This window comes from Girardinichthys multiradiatus, chromosome 7 (genome assembly GCF_021462225.1).
Source record: "Girardinichthys multiradiatus isolate DD_20200921_A chromosome 7, DD_fGirMul_XY1, whole genome shotgun sequence".
Lineage (NCBI taxonomy): Eukaryota > Metazoa > Chordata > Actinopteri > Cyprinodontiformes > Goodeidae > Girardinichthys > Girardinichthys multiradiatus.
This window is the reverse complement of record NC_061800.1, coordinates 19,147,941-19,175,597: the sequence shown is the minus strand read 5'-3', so window position 1 is coordinate 19,175,597 and position 27,657 is coordinate 19,147,941. Positions and strand designations below refer to the sequence as shown.

Genomic DNA, 27,657 nt, shown 5'->3' with positions numbered 1-27,657 from the left:
TGCTGCAGGAACCAGAAGCGCCTGTTGAGTGTGGAGTCGAGGTTGTGGATAGGATGTGTGCTGTCTGTTCCAGCAAGCTGCGACTGTAAAACACTGCTGGAAAAGCTACTTTACTGATATAAAGAGAGAGTATCAGAGGAGGCTCTGGCCTGGAGGGTAGGTTTTCGTCTACGGTTAGCAGCGTGGATAACATTTAGCATTACTGGGGCTAGCTGCGTCGGCTAGTCTTAGCTACGAAGAAAAGTACACTTTGTGTTGTGCAGAATATTTACTGAAAAGTAAAGCACGCACTGGCTGCGGGTGTGTGCATGTCTTAAACTCGGCTGGCCGGGTTTTGAAAAGATGCGATACACTGACATTAACTGCATAAATCTGAGTCATTATGTGATGCTGTGCAACACACACATGGGTCCAATGACAAAAGAAACATTGAGTGGTTCTAGCTTATAGAGTTGGACGATGTGGGCTTAAAAATGTTATCACGACATTTTGTGGTACTGTTGTGATAACGATAAAAGTGATGCTAAAAATCGGACTTATTTTCAGTGCAGTATTTGTGCTCAAACAAATACTGCACTTGAAAGATATATCCATTTTAAAATAGTCTTCTTCAGGACACCTGCTACACAAAGAAGTGTTCACCCCTTACAGCTAATTATCCATAGTTACCATGTTCCAGAGAACTGCAAGCTGGTCTTTCTTTTGATGGTTTTCCATTCCTTATGCTAGGCTTTACTGATTAAATACATTTTCATATTTATTACATGGATGTTTATCTTACCCTTTTAACTGAAGTGTTTGGTTTTGCTTTTTGTTTTTGCCCAGAGATTAGCATAGTGGAACTAAAAACCTCAAGAGATGCAGAACATAGCAGGGTTTTCTTCTTTGTTTCTGAAACATAAACAACTGGCTTCAACTATGAAATCCAGGCTTGCAAAAACGGAATAACTGGAACAGTACCACAGGCCCTGTTTTACATCATTGACAACATTTGGTTAGCAGTTAATCTGTAATTTTGTCCATAATATGGACTGAACCTTCTTATTCTCTCTTTGCCTTTTTATTATGTTGTCATTTATCTTTGTTACTTTTAAGATGGGTGAGTTAGTTGTTTAATCGGGTCTCCGGTGAAGATTCCCAAGCTATAAAAACATCTTATTTTGCATCCCTAATTATCCTGCTGTATGTTTGCCAGAGGACAGACTTATATTATTATGTCCTTTTGCGTTTGTCTTGCAGTGCCTTAAGAAATCTTGAACAATGATGGAGCGAAGAAGAGCCTTAACTATTCCGTTTGTTGACAAGGACAAGCTGGTATTTGTTAAATTAGTTTTGTTTATTTCCAGTGTATTAAGTTGCATGATAGTTTCTCCATTTACGACATTAACTGCATAAATCTGAGTCATTATGTGATGCTGGCTTGCTTTGCAGTTGTGATTGTTTTGTAGTTTTTTTGTACACAATCAAGTGTTATAAGCAATCCTATTACCAGTTTGCATCTTTGTGAAGGTAACTGTGAGATCATTTCTGGCTTTTATGCCAGAGTTGATTCTTGTTGTGTCTTACTGACAGATAGCACAGCTTCAGTTTACAGTCACCCAAAACAGAGAAGGAAATATTCTCCATCGCAGAAAAACTGAAACCAGGACGTTTTGTATTAATTCTCCAATTGTTAAAGAAAAACTCATTAGTAGGTAAATATTTTAATTCACAAATGTTTTAATGTTTGGTGTAATTTTTCTGTGTTTTAATTAAATTTAGATTCAAGAAGCTTTAAAAACAACAGGTATTTGCTGCTAGAAATCCCTTTATTACTAACTTTTGCTGCCACTTACACAATATATGTATGTATTTAATAAATAAATAAAATATTTTTAAATATATATATTTTTGAATAATCGCTTATACCAAACAACCCCCCCCCCCAAGAAAAGCAGTTTTATTTATTCATATATATTTATTTTCTTACAAAAATATTTTCTATTTTTTTACATTCCACAAAATAAAATATAAACTAAAATTTGCACTTTTGAGTATGAAGTGTATATATAGAGTGCCACCTTCAGCATGACATAAATAACTAAAATTAAGCTCTTATAATTTATGCATTTACAGATAAAAACTCCAAGGGAAAATCAAATTGTTTTATTAAAGCTTGTACTTAAAATGTAATACAGGAAACAGTAACTTTAAATTGACTAGTATTTATTAATTGTATTGTTTTTGGAATTGTGGATGGTAAAATTTAATTCAGGCATTCACTTTATCTCCACATAAAGATGCAATTAAAATGGGATGTGCATAAAGCCTCCACATAAACACATGCAGGCAGCTACACTTTCCAACATGAGACAAAAATGGGAAACCGTAGGAGACAATTGATTTATTTTTAACCATCAGCAGCAACAAATACAGGTCCTTCTCAAAAAATTAGCATATTGTGATAAAGTTCATTATTTTCCATAATGTCATGATAAAAATTTAACATTCATATATTTTAGATTCATTGCACACTAACTGAAATATTTCAGGTCTTTTATTGTCTTAATACGGATGATTTTGGCATACAGCTCATGAAAACCCAAAATTCCTATCTCACAAAATTAGCATATCATTAAAAGGGTCTCTAAACGAGCTATGAACCTAATCATCTGAATCAGCGAGTTAACTCTAAACACCTGCAAAAGATTCCTGAGGCCTTTAAAACTCCCAGCCTGGTTCATCACTCAAAACCCCAATCATGGGTAAGACTGCCAACCTGACTGCTGTCCAGAAGGCCATTATTGACACCCTCAAGCAAGAGGGTAAGACACAGAAAGAAATTTCTGAACGAATAGGCTGTTCCCAGAGTGCTGTATCAAGGCACCTCAGTAGGAAGTCTGTGGGAAGGAAAAAGTGTGACAGAAAACGCTGCACAACGAGAAGAGGTGACCGGACCCTGAGGAAGATTGTGGAGAAGAGCCGATTCCAGACCTTGGGGGACCTGCGGAAGCAGTGGACTGAGTCTGGAGTAGAAACATTCAGAGCCACCGTGCACAGGCGTGTGCAGGAAATGGGCTACAGGTGCCACATTCCCCAGTCCTGGGCTACAGAGAAGCAGCACTGGACTGTTGCTCAGTGGTCCAAAGTACTTTTTTCGGATGAAAGCAAATTCTGCATGTCATTCGGAAATCAAGGTGCCAGAGTCTGGAGGAAGACTGGGGAGAAGGAAATGCCAAAATGCCAGAGGTCCAGTGTCAAGTACCCACAGTCAGTGATGGTCTGGGGTGCCGTGTCAGCTGCTGGTGTTGGTCCACTGTGTTTTATCAAGGGCAGGGTCAATGCAGCTAGCTATCAGGAGATTTTGGAGCACTTCATGCTTCCATCTGCTGAAAAGCTTTATGGAGATGAAGATTTCATTTTTCAGCACGACCTGGCACCTGCTCACAGTGCCAAAACCACTGGTAAATGGTTTACTGACCATGGTATCACTGTGCTCAATTGGCCTGCCAACTCTCCTGACCTGAACCCCATAGAGAATCTGTGGGATATTGTGAAGAGAACGTTGAGAGACTCAAGACCCAACACTCTGGATGAGCTAAAGGCCGCTATCGAAGCATCCTGGGCCTCCATAAGACCTCAGCAGTGCCACAGGCTGATTGCCTCCATGCCACGCCGCATTGAAGCAGTCATTTCTGCCAAAGGATTCCCGACCAAGTATTGAGTGCATAACTGTACATGATTATTTGAAGGTTGACGTTTTTTGTATTAAAAACACTTTTCTTTTATTGGTCGGATGAAATATGCTAATTTTGTGAGATAGGAATTTTGGGTTTTTATGAGCTGTATGCCAAAATCATCCGTATTAAGACAATAAAAGACCTGAAATATTTCAGTTAGTGTGCAATGAATCTAAAATATATGAATGTTAAATTTTCATCATTACATTATAGAAAATAATGAACTTTATCACAATATGCTAATATTTTGAGAAGGACCTGTAATCGTGCTGTCGAGCATCTGTGCTGCTCACCTGTGCTCTGCTATTTTGTTTTTCTTTGAATTCATCATCTCATTGGTTTGATTCACAAGCATTGTATATTTGCTCTTTGTGTCGCTGCGTAAGAGATCGGCTGTTTTTTCTGACTATTCTTTCTCATTATATGTTTGCTTTTTTACCTGTGTCTTTTGGCTCATTTTTTACTAAAGCGCTTCTTATCTCTGTTTCACATGTGGCTATTTAACTAAAAGATTCTTAACTAATCAGTGTCTGTGTTTTAGATGGAAAACCCGCTGAGAATACCCGTGGGCTGCCTGTCATCCGAAGGTGGAAAGTTAGAAGGACAGGTACAACAAGTCTTTGATCTCTTCGACCACGTTATGTGTTTTTTATCATTTATAGCGATTGGGAATATTTTCAAGACTCACATATTTTTTTCTTCTCCCTTTCTTAGGTGTCCTGGACTGCGTTTGCTGATTGTAAATATAAATCTTGTTATTCGAGGCATAAAAATGGGTCCACGATGCTTGATTGCAGTCTTGCAGCTTCAAAAAGTCCAGAAATACTGAGGTAAGTAAGCGACAGTACTGATGTTATGGTTGAATAAAAAAAAAAATGGCAAACTGGATGTACCTACCCTGAAAGTTTTCCCTGTAGTATAGGTTTAGATCAACATGGGACGTCACTTAATTGTACAACTTCTAAAATGTTGGGTGGGTTGCAGGGGTACTGTCCTTGCATCCAAATTGGGAAATGATGTTAAAATTCCTAAAGTTAGTCTTTCCACTCATCAGCTTTATAGGTCACAATAAATGTCTTGCACAGTGCCAGAAATATTATTTCAACTTTTGCACATTTAGTCACTTTACAGCGAAAGTGTATGAAATGTGCTCATTGTATATTATCAGTATCGGTACAAATCCAGCTGTTTTATAAAAGCCTCCCAGGTTTGTTAGAGGAACATCATCATGAAGATCTGGGAACACAGCAGTCAGGACAGAGATGAAGCTGTGGAGAAGTTTAAAGCAGAACATGTCCAAGAACACTGTTCAGTTCCATCATCCAAAAATAGGAAGAGTGTGACACAACTGCCGACCTACCAAACCATGGCCGCCCACCTATGCTAACAGGCCAGGCAGGTTGAGCATTAATCTCAGGAGCTTCTAGGCCCATGGTAATCCTGGAGGAGCTGCAGAGATCTACAGCTCTGGAGGGAGAATGTGTCGACATGAGAATTAGTGTTGCACTCCACAAATCTGGCAATTATGGAAGAGTGGCTAAAACAAAGCATTGTTGAAGGGAAGTCATTAGAAGTCCTATTTGCAGTTTGACACGAGCCCCAAAGCAGAAAGGTGGTTTGGTCAGATGAGGGCAAAATGGAAGTTTTTGGCTTGCATGCAAAATGCAATGTGTGGCAGAACCCTAACACTGAACATTTCCCTAGAGACATCATTCTCACTGTGAAACATGGCAGCATCATGCTGAGGGAATGTTTTTTTTCAGAAGAGACAAGGCTGACGGGAAGATAGATTGAGCTAAATACAGGGTAATCTTGGGAGTAAGCCAGTTAGAAGCTGTAAAAGACTGTTTTGGGCGGAGGTTCACTTTCCAGCTTGACAAGGACCCATAACATCCTGACAGAGCTACAATGGCATGGTTTAGGTCGAGGAATATCTCAATTTTCAAACAACTTAGTGAGAGTTCAGACCTATATCCATCCAATCTGACAGACCATGAGTTATTTTACAAAGAAAGGGGTGCAAATATATTTGCCTCTTGATGTGCAAAACTGGCATTAAATTGACTCTGGCAGGCTGAATACAAATGCAGGCCACACTTTTCAGATTTGTGTTTGTAAAAATTTTGAAAACCATGTATGCTTTTAATTCCAGTTCATAATTATGCACCCCTTTGTTTTGGTTTAAAGCACAACTTCATAGTACAGCAGTTTATGGTTGTAGCAGTTACATTTACATGTTAGAAAATACAATTTTCATTGTTTAATTTATTTTCGATTCTCCTTTAAGTCAGGCTACTTGAGGGAAACGTTGTGTTTAAGCTTCATGACTTCAATGTCAAACTTATCATGACAACCCATATTGCTTATCTGCAACATTCAGACCCTCCCTGTCCATCAGCTGGTACAAATAAAGTCCTATCTGCTGGGAAAAGGAAGCTTAAGCTTCAAAGTGTTGAAGATGAAGGGGGTAAAGAAGCCTTTCTGTTTTGTCTCCTTTAGGAGGAAACCACGTCTCATCCTAACAGATGTTTTAAAGACAGAACCTGGCAAGGATTACGTAGCGAGGATAAAAATGAGCAGCAACATTAGACGGTTGTCCAGTCCTCGAAAGGATGATGGTCAGCGCAAGGAGGACGATCTCCCCAGCAGAGAAACTTGCTCCAGTCACACGGAGGAGAGGAACAACGAGCGCAAGAATGTCACATCTAAAGGCAAACAGAGGACCCCCAACTCTCGAAGGTAAGACGGCTTCTTTTTTAACCATTGCCTCGAACGTTTCCAACTTCTATTTAACAATAAGATGCTAATTCTGCTAAAGGACTGTGAGCTTTTTCCATACATCAATTATCAGAGCTGCAAAACGAACACTTATTAATTAGATCCGGAAAGCTTATCAGTTAAGTTGTACATCTAATATATTTAATACAAATAATGTAAAGGACAAAAAACAGAAAAAATGGTTTAAGATGCTTTTTCTGTACGGTATTTAAACGGCTCCGGGTTGATCCACTTATTCGTCATTTCATATCTACGCATTACTTCATGCTCATAAAGAACTAACTACTACTTATTATTGTGTTTATGACTCTTGGTAGTTTAGTGTTTTTAGTGAATTGTGGAGACGAATAATGATAAAAACGCTAAAATCTTATATATAGTTTAATCTTATAGTATAGTCATTTACTGAATATTTTATGGTGGATCCCTTCTCCATTTATTTTGAACCAATTGACTGTTATAAATTAAATGAGATTATGACACGTGATCAAACCAAACATAACTGTGGGTGACCCTCTGCTGTTTGAGGCTATTTATTGGAGACAGTGGCTATAAAATCCTCAGTCGTTGTGGTTTTTACAAAAGATCCCAAATTGCAGTTTTGGTTTGTGTTTAGTTGTTGATTAACGCAGATGTCCAGCAGGGTGAGGCTGTTTTATAGTGTAAGATCAAGTTTGTGGTTGTTCCCTGGGTGATTATCTTGTTTTAAAATCATGACGTGCTTGACCATGTTTAGTCTATTCAACGGCACTTTGGTGTCTGAATTATTCAGTGCTGGAGTTTTCCATAACGCGCCGCCCGTTTCAGACTCTGGATTTATAGTTCGAAACTGAATGAGGCTTTTTCTTTTTTACTTAAAACCAAACCAAAATGGACAAACAGTGTGGAGGATTCTTTTCTCCCTCAGTTGGTTCTTTTCTCTGTTTTGTCACAAGTTTGAACTCAAGGTTATGGTGGATATAATTTGTTGATAGTCCCTGATGTTTTTATCTCTATAGATCAGCAACGAGAAATAGAAAACATCAGTACACCGAAGACGAGGAAAACCAGGATATCAAAGAGGTGATAATTGGCAAAAACAGTAAAGAAGAAGATGAAGAAGAAGAAACTTTTGCTGAGGTTGTAGGTGGGTTTACATTATCTGTGTTTTGTTGACCGTGCATCTGAAAGAGAGATTTAAAGTGTAACCCTTACCATTCCCTACCCTTCCTCGTTGATTACTGCTGAATGATGTTCTAAATAGGAGAAATTCATTAACTCAGGGTTTGCTGCAGAAATCACTTAATGAGCTTTTTCATCTTAAAGCTTTTTCCTGTCAACAATTCATTTTCTTCTGTTCATCCAGCAGAGCAGATTCCTAACTGTGATTACATGTGACCTAAAGCTATTTTACAGAATAAAATGACAGATGTTATCAAAGGTTATTTTATTTCTATTGGACCAAGAAGGTTTTGTTCTGATAGGAAATGAGATGGGCATTTCCCATAACATAATAAAACATTGTAAAAGAAGAATCAATTTAAAAAAGCATCTTTGGTTTTACCTTTTATTTAAAAAATGGTGTTAAAAATTATTTGTATCCTTCTCAGTAATTAATTGAAACGTCTTCATTGGCATCACAGTAACCAAACCTTTCTTATACTCGCTGAGTGGCTTTTTTTCATGTTTCCACTGGGATTTCAACTTCATTTTTTTTTTTGTTGAGCCTGGAAGGGCTTCTTACCATCACCCTAATCTTTAGCTACTTCCATAGATTCTCTGTCAAGTCGGGACTCCTGCTGGGGGGTTCCAAAATGTTAGTACTGCGCCTTCAGTAAGAAAAAACATGTTGATAAAATTAAAAGATTAATTTCAACCTCAATCTGCCAGAGCTATAAATAATTACCGTTTAACTGTATATTTGAAAATCTGTGATGGCTGAAACGCCTCTTATGTCATTCCTCATTTGTTCTTTATCAAGAACGTCTTTGTTACAAAAACAAATATGGAAACGGCAAAGCTATCAGGACTGTCTTTATGTCGGTAGGATGAAAGGTTTAGCAAATATTTAGTTTGTTGCTCTTACCTAATGGTGCTTACCATTACACAGTGAAAACAATGTTGTGTTCAGATAAAATTCGTATTGTAGTAGCTTTAACAGGACTATGCAGTTGCTTCTGATTTAGTCTGCTGCACATCAACGATGTGAATCCCCCATTTCACCACATCCCGAGGGTGTTCTGTTGGATCTGGTGACTGTGGAGGCCATTAGAGTGCAGATAAGTCATTGTCATGTTCAGGATACCAGTGAAAATGGGTAGGTTGTGGTTGTAAAGGGATGAACATGTGGCTGTGGCATTTAAACAATGCTCAAAAGTTACTAAGAGGCCCAAAGTGTGCCAAGTATGTGTCACTTAGACCATTATACCACCTCAATAAGGCTCAACTGTTGATACAAGGCAGGATGGATCCATGTTTTTATGTTTATTCCATATTCTGACCCTATCATGGGAATGTTTCAGTCCAAATCAAGACTCATCGGACCAGGCAACGGTTTTGCGGTATTTTATTGTTCAGTTTTGGTGAGTCAGTATAAATGATAGCCTCAGTTTCCAGTGGTTGGCCAACAGGAGGGGTAACCGCTGTCGTCTTGATGCTGCCCATCTGCTTGAAGGTGTGTTCAGAGATTATATTCTGCTTACCTTGGTTGTAACGAATGTTTATTTGAGCTACCATTGCCTCTGGCATCAACAAGGCATTTCCATGCTCGCAACTGCTTCTCTTTGGGTATTTTCTCCTTTGTGGCATTCTCTGCGAACCTGAGAGATTGTTTTGTGTGAAAAATCCAGTAGATCAGCAGTTTCTGAAATTCTCAGAGCAGCTAGTCTTGCATCAACAACTATAGGCCCCTTTCCATTGCCTGTAGAAAGCCCCAGCCTTTGTAAAGCCCAGGTTGCATTTCTATACAAATTTAACCGGGTAATTTCACTTTCCCGGGGCTTTACTTTTATGGGTAAATGATCCAGGTCTGGTTTAGGTCTTTTCAGCTTTCCTGGGATTTGTTAAACTGTGCACAGAGGCTTGGCAGCTGCAGTAAAGGCAGAGGTTTTATAGAAATTAATCGTTTTTAAACCACTGATTTGTCACAAAAAGTAGTTTTAAGATGTTTTAAAGCAAGAAAGTAGACCTCAAAACTTCACCTGTGCAGTCAGTTCATCCAGAATGAGCCTATATTTAAATGTTTTTTCTGAGTTCTCGGAGCAGCGGAGCTCCGCTTACAGGCGGGTCAGGCTGCTAAGGTAAGCTAAGTTAACCAGGTGGTTGGACTGGGACTTCCCCATTAACCGCTGCCAGATCTCGGCCCGGCACTCTGGGATTTCCCGCTATCTGTTATCTGTTTGTGGCGGCTGAAAGTGAATATAAAGCGTTTAGTAGGTATGCGGTGAACAACTGCAAGTACCAGAAAATTAATTTACTGGAAATTTGTGTCATTTTAAGTTATTGTTGGCATTAATTATTAACTATTTAGCCACAGTTCTGTTAGACAAATATTTTATAGCAGTGATGATCAGAGTGATTTAAATTTTCCATGTTTTCATGTAAACCTGACTTAGTGGAGTATGAACTCTTTAATATTTTAACGTTTTATATAGTTTTCTGCAGGAGAAGAAACCACAGTTCCCAGTGACCCGCCATCCTCTACTCCACTGTCTAACCACCTTCTACTTTATATAAATATTTGCTTATGATTAGACAGTCAAGGTATCGATTCCCTGTAATTCTCAACTGATTATCAAATTTCTTAGTTTAATAAATAAAAGTTTTACTAAAACATGTTCTGTATTTATTTGATATGAGTTTACCTGATTATAATAAAAGAAAAATAAGTGTGTTAATCAGTGTTTAGTAGTTATTTTAAATGAATCATGTAGTTGTAAAGCAACAACTCTGGCCTGATGCAGGTTGGTAAAAACTTAAATGTAAAAAAATTATTTAAGCTTCTTCTGCTTATGGATCCAGTGCAACTTAGGAAATAATGGAAGGAATTAACTCTGAAACTGCTCTTATTTACAGTTTATCAGTTGAAACAAACAATTATCTAGCTAAAAGACTTTTAAACAGAGGGGCTGCACGGTGGTGCAGTTGGTAGCACTGCTGCCTTGCAGCAAGAAGGTCCTGGGTTCAATTCCCAGCCGGGGGTCTTTCTGCATGGAGTTTGCATGTTCTCCCATGCATGTGTGGGTTCTCTGTCTTCCTCCCACAATCCAAAGACATGTCTGTTAGGTTAACTGGTTTCTCTAAATTGCCCTTAGGTGTATGAATGAGTGTGTGCATGGTTGTCTGTGTGTTGCCCTGCAATGGACTGGCAACTTGTCCAGGGTGAACCCTGCCTCTCGCCCATAGACTGCTGGAGATAGGCACCAGCTCCCCCACAACCCACTATGGAATAAGCAGTAGAAAATGACTGACTGACTTTTAAACGGAATAAAGGAGTATTGCCATCTGCTGGAATAAAGGTGTAGTGCAGTTTTCTTCACAACTTCCATATATGTCATTAGGGTCATGTAAATAAATAGTCCTTAGCCTTTATAGGCAATGGAAAAAGAAAATACAGAATTCCCTGGGATTCCTATTACCTGGGTAAAACAAAGCCTGGGGTTTTCGGTGGAAAAGGGGCTTATGCCATGTTCAGATTAAATTTAATCTCTTTTCTGCCTCTTTCTGAGGCTCAGTTTGAACTTCAGCAAGTCTCCTTCACCGCCTCTACATGCCTAACTGATTAGAGTTGCTCCCATATTGGCTGAGTGTTTTTATGTCAAAAAGCAGTTGAACAGGTATACGTAAGACTGGCAGATAAATGTATGTTTCAGTTTTCTGATGAGATTTCTGGTTCAGATGAAAAACGGCTGCGCTTTAAAGATCTTTAAAGCAAAAACATCAGAATTCACTCTTTATTTTGGTCTGGCTCACAAAGCATAATTAATGAAGAGAAACCATACACTGCAACTACTTAAAACTATTAAATCCTTTAAACAAAATCAGAAAAAAAAAACAAATGCTGATGAGGACAGAGGGAAGCAGGTCCCAGGAAGAGGTGGGGCTTACAGTACTGTGAAGACACTGTCCAGCTGCCTCCAGTTCCAATCAGCACCAATTACCTGCTGCTCTGAAACACAAACTCAAACAAAAGCCCACAGAAAAGGCATAGGGTCGTATCCCCAAGCATGTTTAACCTAGTACAGCAACATATTTAAAAATTTTTTTTCCTACTCAAATGATCAGAAGTTCTGTTTTTATGTTGCTGCTGTAGATTCATCTGTTTTGTCTCTCATGCAGACTGTGGATTGTCGCTGAGCTGGAAGCCAGGCTGTGATGAGAAGTCTGCAGGTTTCACCAAAGAGAAGTTGACTGGATCAGAAGAAGATGAACAGCGTGGATCGGTACGTACCATTTTTAAACCTCAAAATATAGCCATTGATATGTGGCTTTAATCTAATCAATCATGGTTAAATCTAGTGATCCCTAAAGTTTTGGTCTCAACGCCAAACTAGGAAGCACAAGGTCTTGGGTCTTTAGGTTATATAAAAAAAGTAAAAATGTTTTTCAATGCTTGCTCAGTGCACATCGTACTGTAAGTGTTACAGGAGGTTAAAAACGGTGACAAGTGGATGAAAACAGTACAAAAAAGTAGAAGATATCTGTGTACCTTATTTAATTGGATTCTCCACTGGTCTAATTGACTAAATATTTCATGGTGCCAGCTTTCTATGTCCGCCTCATGTTTTGATCAAGGCCTTACAGGACATTTTTACACTATTTTCTGATTATGAGTTTGGTTCTGTTAGGAACTATCCAAAACAAGGTTTTAATTGTCAGGTTTCATTTGTTGTGTTGAAATGAAAAGATCCTACACAAGTTCATGGAGACACACTAGAGCTCTAACTTAAAATGTCGTACTGATCACAACACATTTCTCTTTGAGATATCTCTTTTCATGATCAAGCCTGCACATGCACTGCTGCTTGCTTCACTGCTGCTTTAAAGCACGTTTTTAACTCTTCTGCAAAGTTCATGCCGTTTCTTAATACAGAAGAACTGTGGTCCTGTTTTTATTCCTCCTGCCAAAGCACCTGAACTTTCTGGTCCTTTCAGCAGTACATAAAGTGTCTTTTGAATCTAAGACGGGAATAAATATCAGGACATTATTGGTGGGGAAAAACTAAATATTTTTCAGTAATTTCTAATAACAGTTTGTGTTTTTTTTCACCATTAATAATAGATAGTTCTCTATCTGCCCAATCTAATGTCCATATAAAAAAATGTTCTTTCCCTCTTTAACTAGCCAGATTAAACGACTATTTGCAGGCAGTTTTAGCCAAATTATTGATCATATAAAAGCCCTCTTACTTGTCCTTCAAAATGATATATCCCCTCACTTTGTCACAGAAATTTGGGAGACTACTGACCCAACCATTCACATAAAGGTTAACGCCATTTTGGACTCAGGTTTTGTTGTTGTGAGCTACTTTTAAAGGTGGAGTTGAGCAGCCAATGCTATAAAGCTAATATGGAAACTTCAGGCCTCTAAAATGTTCCAGCCAGATGTAAAATCCCATTTCTTTCCTTCTGGAAATGATTTATTTTTGTGGATGTAACATTTTTACATTTGCAGGACAGTATTGGGATTTTCCAGACTTCCAGATTTTAAATCCTTTTACAGCACAGATTCTGGTGATGTTAAAGGTGCTTTTAGGAGTGTGTAAAGAGTACTAAAAAGAGTTAATTTAAATGGTTCAGAGCCCACCTGATTTTATTTTCTTCCCGTCAGCATCAGGACTCGGTCTCCTCCTCAACACTATTTTCCGTCATGGTGTTCCTCAGGAGTCCATTCTTGGCCTTATTTTTACTTAGTCCTCTTTCTTTGGCACATTTTGGGGGGAAAAACAATATGGCAATGCATTGCATTTTTATGTAGTTATTTGGCAAGTTTATTCCCAGTAGAGCAAAATGGCACATTATGGCAAATTGAATTGGTTCGAAATGCTGCAACTCATATTTTAGCAGATATTCGTTTAGGGATTGTGGTTTTGTTTTTATATTTTTGCTTTTTATTTCATTATGTGACCTGACTGCAAGTTATCCTTAATATTTTTACAAACAAATACGCCACAGAGACATCTCAGGTCTGCTAAGTAGGTTTTACAATATACAGCTTATACTGATAAATAAATTGATGCTAATAAGATCAGACTGCCTATTTTCTGTGGCCCCTCAACATTAGTCTTTAATTCCTGTATCGAGGTTCTGTCTTAAAATGGATTTTAATTCTTATCCAAATTTTATGTTTTAATTATATTTTTTTACTTGTCTTAGTTTTCATCAAGGATTGATTGACTTCTGTTTTAAATGTGCTGTATAGAAGCTTGAGATTTTTATTTTTCTAATTGAATGTCAAGTACAGTTCTTAGGTGCTGATATTCTTCTCCCCTACAGCCGTGAAAATTTCCCAAATCTGTTTAATTGTCGATACATGCCAGAAAATGTCTGAAAAAATGTGCCGCACCCTTTCTCTGCCCTCTTATTTTACAGTTGAAAGGTTAGAAAACTGTTTTAAATTGTCCTCATTATTGATCTTTTAATAAATCCTTAACCTCTTACAGAAGCGTAAAAGAAAGGATCCTGGCTTTCAGTGTAATGGAATGAGTATGAGTAGCCCTAAGCGCCAGCGGGAGAGTGTGCTTCGTCAGACAGGAGAGGCTGGAAAAGATGTAGAACGGGCCCCGATGTCTGTTGGTCAGGAAGAAAGTGAGGAAGATGTAGATCTGGAGAGCTTGGACCGTTGTATTGTACAGTTCACTGTTGGAGCAGAAGATGGATTGGAGCCCATGGTCCCACTCATCCCTCATGTGGAGCCTGAAGGCATCATTATCAGCAACAAACTGAGCTTATCACCCAGGAATAACAGTACAACCCAAACCAGCCCATCTGATCCCAGTGAGTACACCAGTACATTATAGATGATCCTTATAACTTGTTAGCCTTTTTTGTACTAGTCCTTAAAGAACTAAGAACTTTGTATTGAGAGGCACTTACACCAAACTTTCTAAGGATACTAACAATGCAATAATCTGCTTATCTCTGTTGGGGTAAGTGGTAATTTAGAGTTTTGCGTTAATGCTTTGGTTAAATTTAGGTTTGTTGTTGTTGGTGCGCTGCCAACTTGATTAAAATGAAAAAATTACCTTTTTATTTTTGTGATGCTGTAGATTTTGAAACAAGCTAGTAGGTTTTTGGTTTGTTTTATCGCAGTCAAGCATGTTGATGGATTATCGGAGGAGCTTCTCTTTAACAGACAAGATTCACTTTTTAATCAGCTTGTTTGCATAATAATAATAATAATTGATACTTTATTGATCCCCGAGGGGAAATTAGACCCTCTGCATTTAACCCTTCCCTTATAGGGAGCAGTGGGCTGCCGTTGTGCGGCGCCCGGGGAGCATTATGGGGCTAAGGGTCTTGCTCAGGGACCCAGAGTGGCAATCTGTGGGATACGAACGAATTTTTTCCCTCTTTTCAGTTGTGTTGTCCAGCGATGAAGAGGAGAGCAGCGACAACCCCAAATGTCGCAGCAAATTGGTCCGGGAAGATGCCTCTCTGGTCGATAAAGTCATATTTAGAAAGCCCTCAAAGGAAACCTTGTTCCTACAGGAGAAAACTTCAGACACAGAGGAGGTGCAGGTTGGTCCAGCAGGTTTCATCTGATGCATGCTCCCTCTGTACATGAAGGAAACATCTCCCATATCTACACACACAACCAGATGTTGCTCAACTTTTTAATGTTACAGCAGAAAACGGGTTTCTAAACTGAGCTAAGTTGATGCGGAGTTTAACATGACTTCTTTGATGTCTTAAATGTCTAAGGTTTTATTTCACTCCACCTTGCTGTGTAAACTGAACCAAACAAAAGTTAGGAAGGAGGACGGTGGAGATATTTATGTTCATGGTAAAGATATGATAAGTTACATTTTGTTTACATAAGCTAGATATTTTGAAAGACTGTAATCATACGTCATGAAACCACAAACCTATTAACCAGAAATAAAGCAGCAACTTAACATCAAGCACACCCACCAAGAAGACATGAGCTCCTGAGATCTTTATCTCTGAAGGTCCGAGGAACTTATCTATCCACAGTATTTTATATTTGAAGGTTGATCACGATTGTCTGGACAGCAATTCCCACAGGAGCCTGATTACATTGAAAAATTCAACTCTATAAATGCATTGTTGACTTCTATAAACTCATTAATTATTTCATTAAGTGGTGCAAGCAGGAAACTGTCATTATCGTGCACTGAAGGAAGGCCACTAACCAAACCAATACAAAATGGATTTAAACACAATGCAGCTGCGGTATCGATGAGTGGAAGACTTGCATAATGTCAGGAAAGGACCCCAAAACTTAAGTTTTAAAGCATTTTTAAAAATCCTGCAATGATGCTTTGCTTTTTTTGTTAGCACGTTGATATTATTAACCTGGAATAACTTTGTAGAAAACTGTCATTAATAGTTGCAGCAGTCAGGCTTTTCTGTCCTGCTAATTCCAATTTTGAGTTATTCAGATTTTTTTTCCTAAGGATTATAACACATAGGAAAATGTGACGCAGGTCCTAATTTTAATGCATTTTAAGCCTGGGAAAAATAGGATTTTTCAGTATTTGACCTGCCTGTCACTGATCAGAACCAGTTAAGAGATTTTTGTCCATTAAGAGTTTGTGTCGACTGATTGGTTGATCTACAGTCTTCTAACATGTTTGCACAAAACTGTTTTGGGTTGTGCATAAAAAGTATTCAGAAAATGGTCCCTGTGGCGAGCTGAGATGCAGAATTAGACATCACTGTTATTTGTGTGTTTACCACTAGATGTCGCCAAACTAACGAATTAAACGAAGTGGTTTCAGAAAACTCCAGCGTTAGAAACTTAAACCTGAATCAGCTCTTTGTACCTCTGGTAAATCAGAAGGATAATTATTGGGCTGTCATCAATTCAGTCTTCCCATCAACTATGTTTGTTTTTTTGGTTTTCAGGTGTTACAGATGCTTGTTCAAGAGAGTCCACCTTCAGCACCAGGTTCTCCTGTCCCTGAGGTGGACTACTCCTCGTTGAGTGTGCCGTTTTTGGCCATGTACTGCGGATGTTACAAAATGAGAGCAGATGGAGGCCTCATGGTAAAAATCCAGTGGTTATAACGCTGATAAGTTTTACATAAAGCATTTTATCGTACTTTGTGTAATAATTGTTTTTTTTTTTCTTCACAGATAGCAAAAAATAAAGTAATCATCCCTCTTAAAGGTACCTGGATTGTTCTTTTGATGCATATGAATGATACAACTTGCCTGTAGTCATGCAAACCTCTTCCCTTAATTCATGACCTGTGCCATGACTCCCTAAAAGAAAATGTCCCTTTAAGCTGGTTCGATTGGAGTTTGTTCAGAAATCAGGGTTACCTTTGACCTTTGGTCCACATTGTTTCAACCTTGCAAGTAAAGGAGCCTTTTTTTATTTTGTTCTAATCGAGCTGTCTGTGTACCATCTTTCCCTAGCTTAGTGGTCTATTTAGTTAATTTGTCCATGTGGATTAAAACTTCAAAAGCCCACTTTCATCTCTGAGCCTCTGAATCTTAAATTCATGTGGTGGGTGAATCTACCAGAAATTATTTGGTCGTAAGAAAAATTAAATGATGGTGTAGCTGCTTAATTTATAAACAATTTCTGTAAAACGAAACATGTGTGAAACATCAGCAGCTCAATTGGAAATAAAGATTTTCTTTGTTTGAATGCCAGGAGGTTGCTCCATCTCTATGAAAGACCACAGGTTACTTGGTGTCTTGGGAAAATCATGGATAAAAATGTAATTTTAATGACTATTTTCATTTTAACAAACTACTTATTACAAGTTCTTGTATAATTAAACATTTGTAACCTAGAACTATAAACTAATCCCAGATTGCAAGGCCTAATAATTGATGTAACATTAACTGCACACTATAAACGGTTTTGATGTTGATTATATTAAGCTGAAGGCACATATCTATTACTGATATATTTATAATGCAGTGTCATTATGACTCAGTAAAAAGATGTTTTAAATGGTTCAAGGAGTTTAGCTTGGACAGTACTTGGTAAGAAACACACTCCAACACTGTTGAACTGGATGGAGCGCCCCTACTGAGTAGGAATCTTCCAATCAGGACTGAGTCATGTAACATTGGGCATCTGCTGATACTAAATCCCAGTCCAAAACCTCAACTCGGCAGCCTTAAGGTCCGTTTAAATGTCACGCCACATTTTATAAGTAGTAGACCTGACTGCCTCATCAGTGACAGTCAGGATTCTGCAGTATGCCCCTTTTTGTTTTTCTTGAGAGCAACAGAGATTTCGTCCCAACATGGTTAAGATTGCTGCAACTACGTCCTGAAATCATGTCGCCTAAAACGCACAAAGCTTATTTGTTTCTAGACTTCTGACTCGACACACACAACTACCAGCAGGCTTTTTTTTCTTATATGACTCATTGATAATTTAGATCTAAACTAATTGTAGAAAATATTTTGGGGGAAGCTTACAAGGGACAATGTTAGCCCTGCTGTATAAACTTAGTTGTTTGCCTTCAACGTTCTAAAACTTAATGAGTAGCGTTTCCTACATTGAGAACCGTGTCTGAGCTCAGTTTGTAACGCAGGTCACATGACACAGTGTCGGCATGATTCTCAGAATCGGATCAACAAATCAGGAGTTGAGTTGGGTCATGAACTCAGATACTGATCATTTAAAAATCGATAATTTGATTGGGTTGGGACATCCCTACATATCAGACAGCAGAGGCATTTACACACCCTGGCAATAAAGCCTGAACTTCTTTTAGTTTTGCCCAAATATGGGAATGAACAGTTTTTAGCTAAATACTGTCCGTGTGTGTAATTATAAGCAGGGGTCAAATTTGATTAATCGAGCCTGATCTTTTTCTCCTCAGGCACAAGTGAGCAGCTGACGGGGTTGGTAACTTTTGAACGCAAAGAGCTCAGGAGGTATAGTGTTTGGGATCAGCAGGAGCTGGAAGCTCAAGATATTCACTTTGAAGATGACAAGGATCCTGCACCGCCTGGTGTCCTGCTGTTTTATGTGACCGAAACTGCTGCTGCTGCCATACAGCAGGAGCTTTACCAGTTATGCATCAGTGAAGATGGACCCATAGATACTGGTGAGAGGGCGGAAATATTAAAAACTACCACTTCTTAAACATTTCTTTTGGTTAAATGCTTATTTGTTCTTGTTTAAAATGACTGTTAGTTGTTTTTTGGCATGTGAATATGCTATGTTTATTTTAATAGGAAAAGCCAGCCCCCTTATCCTGCTGACTCTCAAAGATCCTTTGGAGGGGATGGAAGGAGCTTTACTTCGCTCTGTGTTGGACATTGACTGCATCAACAGAATGACACATGAGCACAACATTGCAAACAATGATGGAGATGGACTTCATGGTTTATTAGACATTGATACTCCGGTGCTTTCTTTGGACGATAGCATACAGCTGATGAAAAGAATTGGAGCGGACTCAAATTTGCTCTCCATACTTGGAATGAAGAGCGCTGACTCTGATTGGAGTGAAGACCAGAACGGTTCACATTATGATGAAGAGGAAATCCACACTTCCCACATCTGGGTGGATACTAACTTTGAGAATGACATGGAGGTGGATCTTGAAATGGCCACAGAAGAAGAAGAGACAGAAATTGAACCAAAGGAGGATCAGGAGGGTGACGAACCCAAGACTCCCTCTGATGTAAGTGATTCCCAACTTACCTCTTTTTAAAACGAAAATTTTCAGAAGATGCTTGGTTGGTGAGAGATTATCATGGTATGATGGCCTTGAAAACATATACGGTGTTTACACAAAAATGGATGTAATCTAATAGTATTTAAAACAAAGCAAATTTTCCTGCTGCTGCTAAAGCATATAGCCAACCTATCATTGGTCTAAATGCTGGTCATAGTTTAATAGTAGTTAGTTTTCAAGTTGTAAATGTGCCATTTTTGCCATTTTACTACTAGTGGTGTAACACAAGTATACTGAGCTAATATTAGCCAGTTAATAAGTAAGGCTATCTGCTGGTGTACCTAGCCTGCAACTGGTTGCAGGCTAGGTACACCAGCAGGAACAACGATTTTACTGGTGTTGACTCAACTCCTCTAAAATATTTTAGTATATCTTGATACCAAATTGGCTGAGGAAAAATGAGAAAAACCTGACTTCCTGTGAAAATGCTGATCAAAGTTAGTACCTCAGTGTTCTGCCTTGATGTGAAAGTTGTGTACAGTCCGGGCATAAATTAATAAATGTCTCTCTGAGGCGTCTGTTTATAAACATGGAAAAGTCCACATTTACTAGTTTCCTAACCTAATGACTTGGAGAGGGTTCAATCTGTCATGATGTAAAGGAATTTGTGCTGATGTTGAGCTGAATTCAGCCATTGTTAACCTTCCTGTGTTGCCTGGTCATTGCAGGTCAAGATGTCTGCAATGATGGAAGCTGAGAGAAGTTACAAATAATTATTCATTTTGTACTTTTTGTACTACTGATTGTAGTATTATGGTCTTTGGAGAGGTGGAAACTTCTGAGACCTTAGTTAAATTTTCTTAACCCTTATGCTCCCTTCGGGCATTTCTTTACACAATTTTTAACTTTTTAGGAATTTTATATTAATTATTTTGGGTTTCTAACATTTTGTGGCCCGGGTTTTTGCAGTGACGTCTTTTTAGTAAAAACTTCAAAGGTCTCTTAACTTTGCATGTGTTTTGTTCTCAAGTGATGGATTTTGCACCTCTAAACCCCTATATGGCAAAGGTTTACACATCCAAAAGAAATATTAAATCATCAGACTTATTTTACTTTCTCACAAATCACAAGAAAAACCTCTAATCTGCTTGAAACATTGAAGTATTTTCAGCGAAAATGGTTGCAGTCATGTCCTAAACAAGAGATTTGATATATGAACAATTTTAAATGACACAAAACTGACAAGTAGCAAGAAACCTGCAGAGAATTTGAAAGAGCTGTAGATCTGGGTCCTCAACAAAGTCCTGCGTGTTTTAGGTGCGTTCCTGAAAGTAAAGGTTCATTACTAGACACAATGACCCTTTAGGTAGTAACAAGATGGGTTTTTTCCCCTGCTTTGTTCGTCACGTTGCAACATTTATTCCACCTATTACTGTCAATGGATCACAAGTGGAAACGGCAGAGAGCTACAAATATCTGAGCACAGTCACTGACATCAAGTCTGCCATCTGGAACAAAAATCCCTGCAAACAATTGGTTTTTCGATTTTTCTGCACGGACTGAACACTTTTAATGGGGACAAAACACTGATGGTTTTATTCCGCAGGTCTTTTATTGAATCGAACTCAATTTTTGCCATTATTTTGTGGCATGGTAACCTAATAAAAAAACAAAAAAACTGTCAGACATCATCAAAGCAGCCAGCAGCAGCTCTGTGTCTGACGTCCATGATGGACGGCTCAGGTAATTTTGGCTGCTTCTCTGCTCAGGGCTCTCGAGGGCCAAAAGTAACGGGTATAAACTTTCCTTTATACCTACGGCAATTAAAATGATCTATCAGCACTAGGTTTTTCGCTGGCTGAAACATTGTTTGCTTTTTTAACTCATTTTATTGATGGTTATTGTTGGGTCTTGAACACAAGGTTGAAAACCTCTAACTAGATACATTTATTCCCACAGAGCATAAAGAACGAAGCCAGGCCTGTGTATACAGTTTGCCACCGTAAAAGAAAAGCATCCTACTCTGTGTCGCTTTGTAAACCTGACTCTAAATGGACTAAATTCAAGCATCAGGGACTGACTCGAAGGTAAGTGACCTACCAACCTTATGTTGCCTGGTTGGAGGCAGTAAAACAAATGTCTACTGCAGCTTTCTTATTGGAAGAAAAATAATTATGAATATACAGTGGGGCCAAAAAGTATTTAGTCAGCCACTGATTGTGCAAGTTGTCCTACTTAGAAAGACGAGAGAGGTCAATTTTCATCATACTTCAGGTACACTTCAACTATGAGAGACAAAATGAGAAAAAAACATCCAGGAAATCACATTGTTAAAGAATTTATTTGTAAATTATGGTGGAAAATATTTGGTCAGTAACAAAAGTTCAACTCAATACTTTACAAAGCATAACCTTTGTTGGCAATGACAGAGGTCAAACATTTCATGTAAGTCTTCACCAGGTTTGCACACACTGTAGCTGCTGTTTTGGCCCTTTTCTCAACGCAGAGCTCTAGAGCAGTGATGTTTTGCGGTTGTTGCTGAGCAACACGGACTTTCAACTCTCTCCACAAATCTTCTATGGGATTGAGGTCTGGAGACTGGCTTGGCCACTCTAGGACCATGACATGCTTTTTACGGAGCCAGTCAAAAATCTGCGTAGGGCCCCAGATCGAGGGAGACTATCAGTGGTCTCTTCCTTTTTCTTACAATTGCTCCCACAGTTGATTTATTTACACCAACCTGCTCGCCGATTGCAGATTCACTCTTCCCAGCCTGGTGCAGGTCTACAAATGTCTTCCTGGTGTCCTTCGACAGCTCTTTGGTCTTGGCCATGGTTGAGTTTGAGTGTGACTGTTTGAGGCAATGGACAGGTGCCGTTTATACAAATTACAAGTTCAAACAGGTGCCATTAATACAGGTAACAAGCGGAGGACAGAAGAGCCTCTTAAAGAAGTTACAGGTCTTGTGAGGACCAGACATCTTGCTTGTTTGTATGAGACCAAATACTTATTTTTCACCATCATTTAAAAATAAATTTTTAACAATCTTACAATGTGATTTCCTGGATTATTTTTCTCATTTTGTCTCTCATAGTTGAAGTGTACCTATGATGAAAATTACAGACCTCTCTCATCTTTCTAAGTAGGAGAACTTGCACAATCAGTGGTTGACTAAATACTTTTTGGCCCCACTGTAGACCCTATATCTTTGTAATTTAAAGTTGTAAAAGCAAACTACCTTTCGGTCCTGCCTTCATTTGTTTTCTTAGGTTAATACAGTTTCCTCCACCACCGTTGAAAGGAGGAATAACTGTAACAACTGAAGATCTGCAGTGCCTTGATAGTGGACAGTACCTCAACGACGTCATCATTGATTTTTACCTAAAGTAAGCAGCTTATTTTGAATGTTTGGTCTGTTCCTCAGGTTTTTGTGGAGCAGAGGGCTGCATCCTGTTGTGATTTCTTTTCAAATTTTTTCTAAAACAGATACCTCATCCAGAATGCATCTGCTGCCATCTCTGAGCGCTCCCACATCTTCAGCAGCTTCTTCTACAAGCAGCTGACGCGCAGGGACAACGCCAGTGAAGGAGGCAGTAATGACTAGTAAGTGAACCAGTGTTGGTATGTTTTTGGTCTCAAAGGCTTGCTCTCATGTCAGGAAAATTCAAACTTAGTTTGCATGGTTAAGATAATTCTCCCTGAAAAATTTAGAAAACTCCTTTTTATAAATAATTGTCCCAGGTGTTGGCATGGCCAACTATCTGCATAAAAGAAATGTAACGGATGCGTGTTTCTAAAAATTATTTATTCAAATTATTTTGTATTGTCTAGGAAATTTGGGGCAGTAATCAATGATTTCTTGTTTCTCTGGGGACTGAATAACTCATACCTGCAGTAAAGTATGACAGAGGACCTGGGATGCCGTGGACTTATTATTTCCAATAAAAATCTGGTGGCCTCTGCCAGAAAACCAAAAATGTGTCATCACCAGGTCAATCAAGAGAATAATGAGGCACGTTATTGCCAAATCAACTCATAAATGTTTCACCAGACACAAATTCAACCCTGCTCAATCACTCTATGTTCCCAGGCGCAAACCCAATCCAAAGCCTGTGGGGTTTACTGAAGAGCATAAGAGTGGAGCCTGAACTCTGGATAATCTAGATCCATTGTTCAGAGGCATGGTCAAAGATGTCCTCTCTGTAAGCTCCAATTTGAGAAATGTTTAATAAAAAGACTAATTGATGCCCTATTGACAAAAAGGTGTTGTCCAAACTGTGCTGCTACACATGTTTTTCTATTCACTGCTGAATAAATGTGCTCTGTATTCTACATTTTTCAGTGAGATCATGTCGCTGCAATAAAAACTTCATTTGTTTTAACACCTGTTTTACTTTTTTTAAGCTTATTTTGAATTGTTTTACTGTCTAACCTTATTTTGTTTCACAAAGCTGTTTATTCTCTTGCAGTTGACTTATTTCAAATATGTTGCTTATGAATGAAAGCCGTTTGATAAAATCAGTTTATTATGGACTCAAGTTGTCAGAGACAGAGGCGGCACCAGCGAGTGAAGACATGGACCCGACATGTGGACATCTTTGACAAGGACTTCCTGTTTGTGCCTGTTAATCAAGAGTAAGCACAGTATTCAGAAGGAACTGTGTTTTACTGTCATTCATGTAAAATGTTAAACCCACGCCATTACTGTCTCTGTTCAGAGCTCATTGGTATTTAGTGGTGATTTGCTTTCCTGGACTGGATGAGCCTCAACTGGGGGACTGGGTGGGAGAGTCCCCGGATCCAGATGAGGCCCAGGAATGTAAAGGTTCTACTGATGATGCAGAAACACTGAGACTGGACCCCAGTGACGGTCTGGACACAGGGACAGGTAAGCATGCATGCTAATAGTAGGATCTGTATTATTGTGATGCTGTGTGTTACGGCTGCAGTCGCTTTGATTAAATGTGTCGTTTTAGAAAACGATCAGGATCAAGCCATCAAAGACCTGCCACCACCTTGTCCAGTTGTAAGGACTGATTTTATTTTGCTCAACAAAAATGTTTTCTAATTTCTACAATTCTAGTTTATTATTGGTAATAATTTCCCCATTCTTTCCGTTAGAGTTGCACGGAGCTGACGTGTGTGAGACGGACAGTTTGCAGAAGGTGAGTTTCTCTCAGTGATACCTTGGCATTCAGGCCTCAGAGCAGTTTATTATACACAAACTACTTTTAATATTTTTTATAATTTCTTCCAGTTCAGTTTTTCTTTTGGAGGTTTTTTCAGTTTTCATAGATATCTCAAACAATGTCTGTTTTTAAGTTTTGTTCCTAATTATTGATCTATGTTGATGACGAATGACGACACTTCCTGATAATTAGCTCTGCATTAGGTGATGGAAGCCTGTCTGACGTACATTTCCTTTGCAGAAAAGTTTATTTTCGTTTTATTGAACCTGACTTGGATTTTTATTTGCACTATTATAATACTTTTTACAAGAGGAACCACAGTTATAACTGAATGAGGACTCTGATCACAGGCTCGCATGTCTCTTTCCTGTAGGCCGTGTATTCTTATCATGGATTCCCTCAAACTTTCTTCTCATGAGCGGATCTGCAAACTCCTACGAGAGTAAGTTGAATACTTTAAGCCTAGAGTGCAGGCATTCATGCACGGTGAGTAGACGGGTAAGGGAAAAAATACTCAAGTTTCACTGTTGGAGAACTTCAGCAGAGTGTGGCGGGTCACCAGTTCTCCAGAACAGCCATTAGAATCTAAATACCAGCTGAATGTCTGGGAAGCACGGGATGATTTAGTAGCTGTCCAGGACTTGAGTCGGGAACCACTGATCTAGAGAAATTGTAAAAGGATGTTTCTCTTCCTGTATGCTCCAACCATGTCAAATGTGAAAGAGGACTAGGTGCTTTCTTATTGGGACAAGGAATATTGCACCAGTAAATGGAGCCTGGATACCATTTAATTTCTTTGCATGCTTTTGTTGCCTACTGTATAAAACTGAAAAGGTGGAACTTTTCCAAAATGTCCACAGTGGTGATATACTGGTCCAATAAAAGTAATTCATTTTAAAGGGTTTTACACATGTTTACCAGGAGTTTCAGTAAATCTTTCTGCTGCTGTATGTTGTAATGTGTTTTTAAGATTGTATGTGTGTGTTCTCCAGGTATTTGCAGTCAGAATGGGAGGTCCGTCGTGGATTATCAAGGGATTTTGGTCCTGATCAGTTGAAAAGTTCACATTGTCAGGTTCCACTTCAGGATAACAGCAGTGACTGTGGCCTTTATCTTCTTCAATACGTTGAGTGTTTTTTAAAGGTAAACCGCTTTACTTTATGGCCCTTTCATTTTTTTTGTTTTGCATAATCTGATGTGCTTTAATAAAAACATTAAATGGAATATTTTTCTTAAGCTGATCTTTTAAAAATTACTTGTTCTGGTGCAGGACCCTGTGGTGCACTTCGATTTACCTCTACAGCTTCGAAAATGGTTCTCACGTCAGGTGGTTCGGAGGAAACGGGATGAAATCCGAAATCTTATCATTAACCTGTACCGGCATCAGAACCTGGACAGGAAAAACACATGAAGGAGCTCTACTGCATCACATTCCTGCATCCATTGTACATTATAGGCTCATACTGAGAAAAAGACACTTTATTTCAGTGTAAACTGGAGAACGTTGCTTTGATTATTTCAGTGTCCCTAACATTAACAAAACCCATAAAGCTGTTGAGATGATTGGTGAGTAATCAAAACGTCTGTACATCCAACCAAATGAGGCTTAAAGATTTGTAAAACCTCACATGTTACTTAATTTTCTTTATGCTGTTTAGAGATTTCTTTTTTTTTATACCAAAATTTTGGATTACATTTTCTTTTTTCTGTCTGATGTTGCATCCTAACATTGATTTAACCTGTGAAAATGGGACAGTAGTAAATTGTATCTTGCAAAGAAAAATTTGAGCACCCGCAGTCAGTTTACATGCTTTGCTGCCATTAATTAGACTTTAAATTTAAGTTTGTTTGAGTTAAAGATTTCCAGGTCGTTATGATTCTGTTCAAGTTTGCCGAGATTTAAACCTCAGGACTTTAACAAGAAGGGAGAAACAGAGAAAATGACTGCCCGCCGTCGCCTCTCTGCTGCAAAGCAAAACGTTCTGTACACGTCTACGGCAAGCCAGTGCGGATCCAGCTATAATGAAAGGGAAAAGATGGGAGCTGATAACTATTCACTCACTCGATATAAATATACCACATTACTGCTCGGAAAATGTCTTGATGTTCCATTTCTTTCATTTGAAAATTGCCTCTAGTTTAATTATTTGTACAGTAGATTATATATTTCAGTACAGATTTTAGTATTGGCGGATATTTCTTTTTCACACAATCATTAAAACTTTAAAAGTTTAAACTTTGTGACTTTGGCTTAGTTTGCTTGTTAGATAAGAGCTGTTTAAAACTTAGTTCAGTTCTTTACTGCCGTTGTGTAAATTTATCATCAGAAATAAGATTGTAGGGTTTTGTTTTCCATTCTAGCTTGTTTGTATTTATTTTTGTCTTTATAACACAGATCATCTTTTATAGGTGAATTGTTCAAGATGAATGTGATCAACATCAAGGAGATGATCCCAGAATGAAATTGGCTTCTGTTTTGCATTAAACTTTTAGAACAAACTAAATCAAACGGTTTGCTTTTTGATTGAAACTAGCAGTTGAGGTTAAAACTGTCGGTGAAAATTTAAACAAATCTGCAGATCTTTGAGTGTATTTTTGACACTAGTGGTCGTTCCAGGTTCAGTAAACTCTCAGTATCTGTTTGGTAGTTTCTTGCAGGTTTTCTTTTACATACACACACTTCTACTCTCACTACTTTCATTCTTTAACTCCCTTTAGCCGAAGCATGTTTACTTTGCTCTGCTTGCCAGTATAATCTGCCAAGTGTTACATGCTTAGATCAGGTATATTTGCAGTCCGTCAGCTTCTATGTCTGACTCCATAATCTTCCTACTAAACTGTGCTACAGGTTATCACATCAAAAGAGTGTCTTGTAAAAGTATTCGCTCCACATTGCCCGCATTTAGCGATGTAACATTTGCAGTGTAATTTATTTTATTAAGGCTGTGGTCTGATAGACCAACAAAGCAGTGCGCAACTATGAAGTGGAAAAAATATAGTTTTCTTTTTTTCAAATTTGATAACTGACGGGCTTTTGTGTTTGGGCCCTTTTAACTTTTGGACTTTTTTTTTTAATCTGGTGCAACCAATTGCCTTTAGAAGACCACTAATTGGTAAATAAAGTGGACAAGAACAATTTTCGGGAAGCAGTCT

The 27,657-nt window shown here is 38.5% G+C and overlaps 1 protein-coding gene across 4 annotated transcripts; it reads left to right on the top strand.

Moving 5' to 3' along the window:
- senp7 (SUMO specific peptidase 7) lies at window positions 1–27,008 on the top strand. 4 transcript variants are annotated; one of them, XM_047370969.1, is made up of 23 exons: window positions 1–156; window positions 1,240–1,314; window positions 4,261–4,326; window positions 4,434–4,549; window positions 6,219–6,458; window positions 7,496–7,623; window positions 11,814–11,917; window positions 14,138–14,471; window positions 15,055–15,215; window positions 16,566–16,706; window positions 16,797–16,830; window positions 18,512–18,739; window positions 18,870–19,321; window positions 21,275–21,402; window positions 22,585–22,701; window positions 22,802–22,918; window positions 23,855–23,950; window positions 24,034–24,203; window positions 24,292–24,341; window positions 24,437–24,480; window positions 24,878–24,946; window positions 25,497–25,647; window positions 25,775–27,008. In XM_047370969.1, the coding sequence occupies exons 2-23, from the start codon at window positions 1,261–1,263 to the stop codon at window positions 25,913–25,915; spliced, it is 3,141 nt and encodes a 1,046-aa protein (XP_047226925.1). In that variant the 5' UTR covers window positions 1–156; window positions 1,240–1,260; the 3' UTR covers window positions 25,916–27,008. The 4 variants fall into 4 exon arrangements, with proteins under 4 accessions (XP_047226925.1, XP_047226926.1, XP_047226928.1 ...); XM_047370970.1 differs by lacking the exon at window positions 1,240–1,314 and having other exon boundaries at window positions 10–156; XM_047370972.1 differs by lacking the exons at window positions 1–156; window positions 1,240–1,314; window positions 4,261–4,326; window positions 4,434–4,549; window positions 6,219–6,458 and adding an exon at window positions 7,397–7,403.
- Window positions 27,009–27,657: the final 649 nt, after the last annotated feature.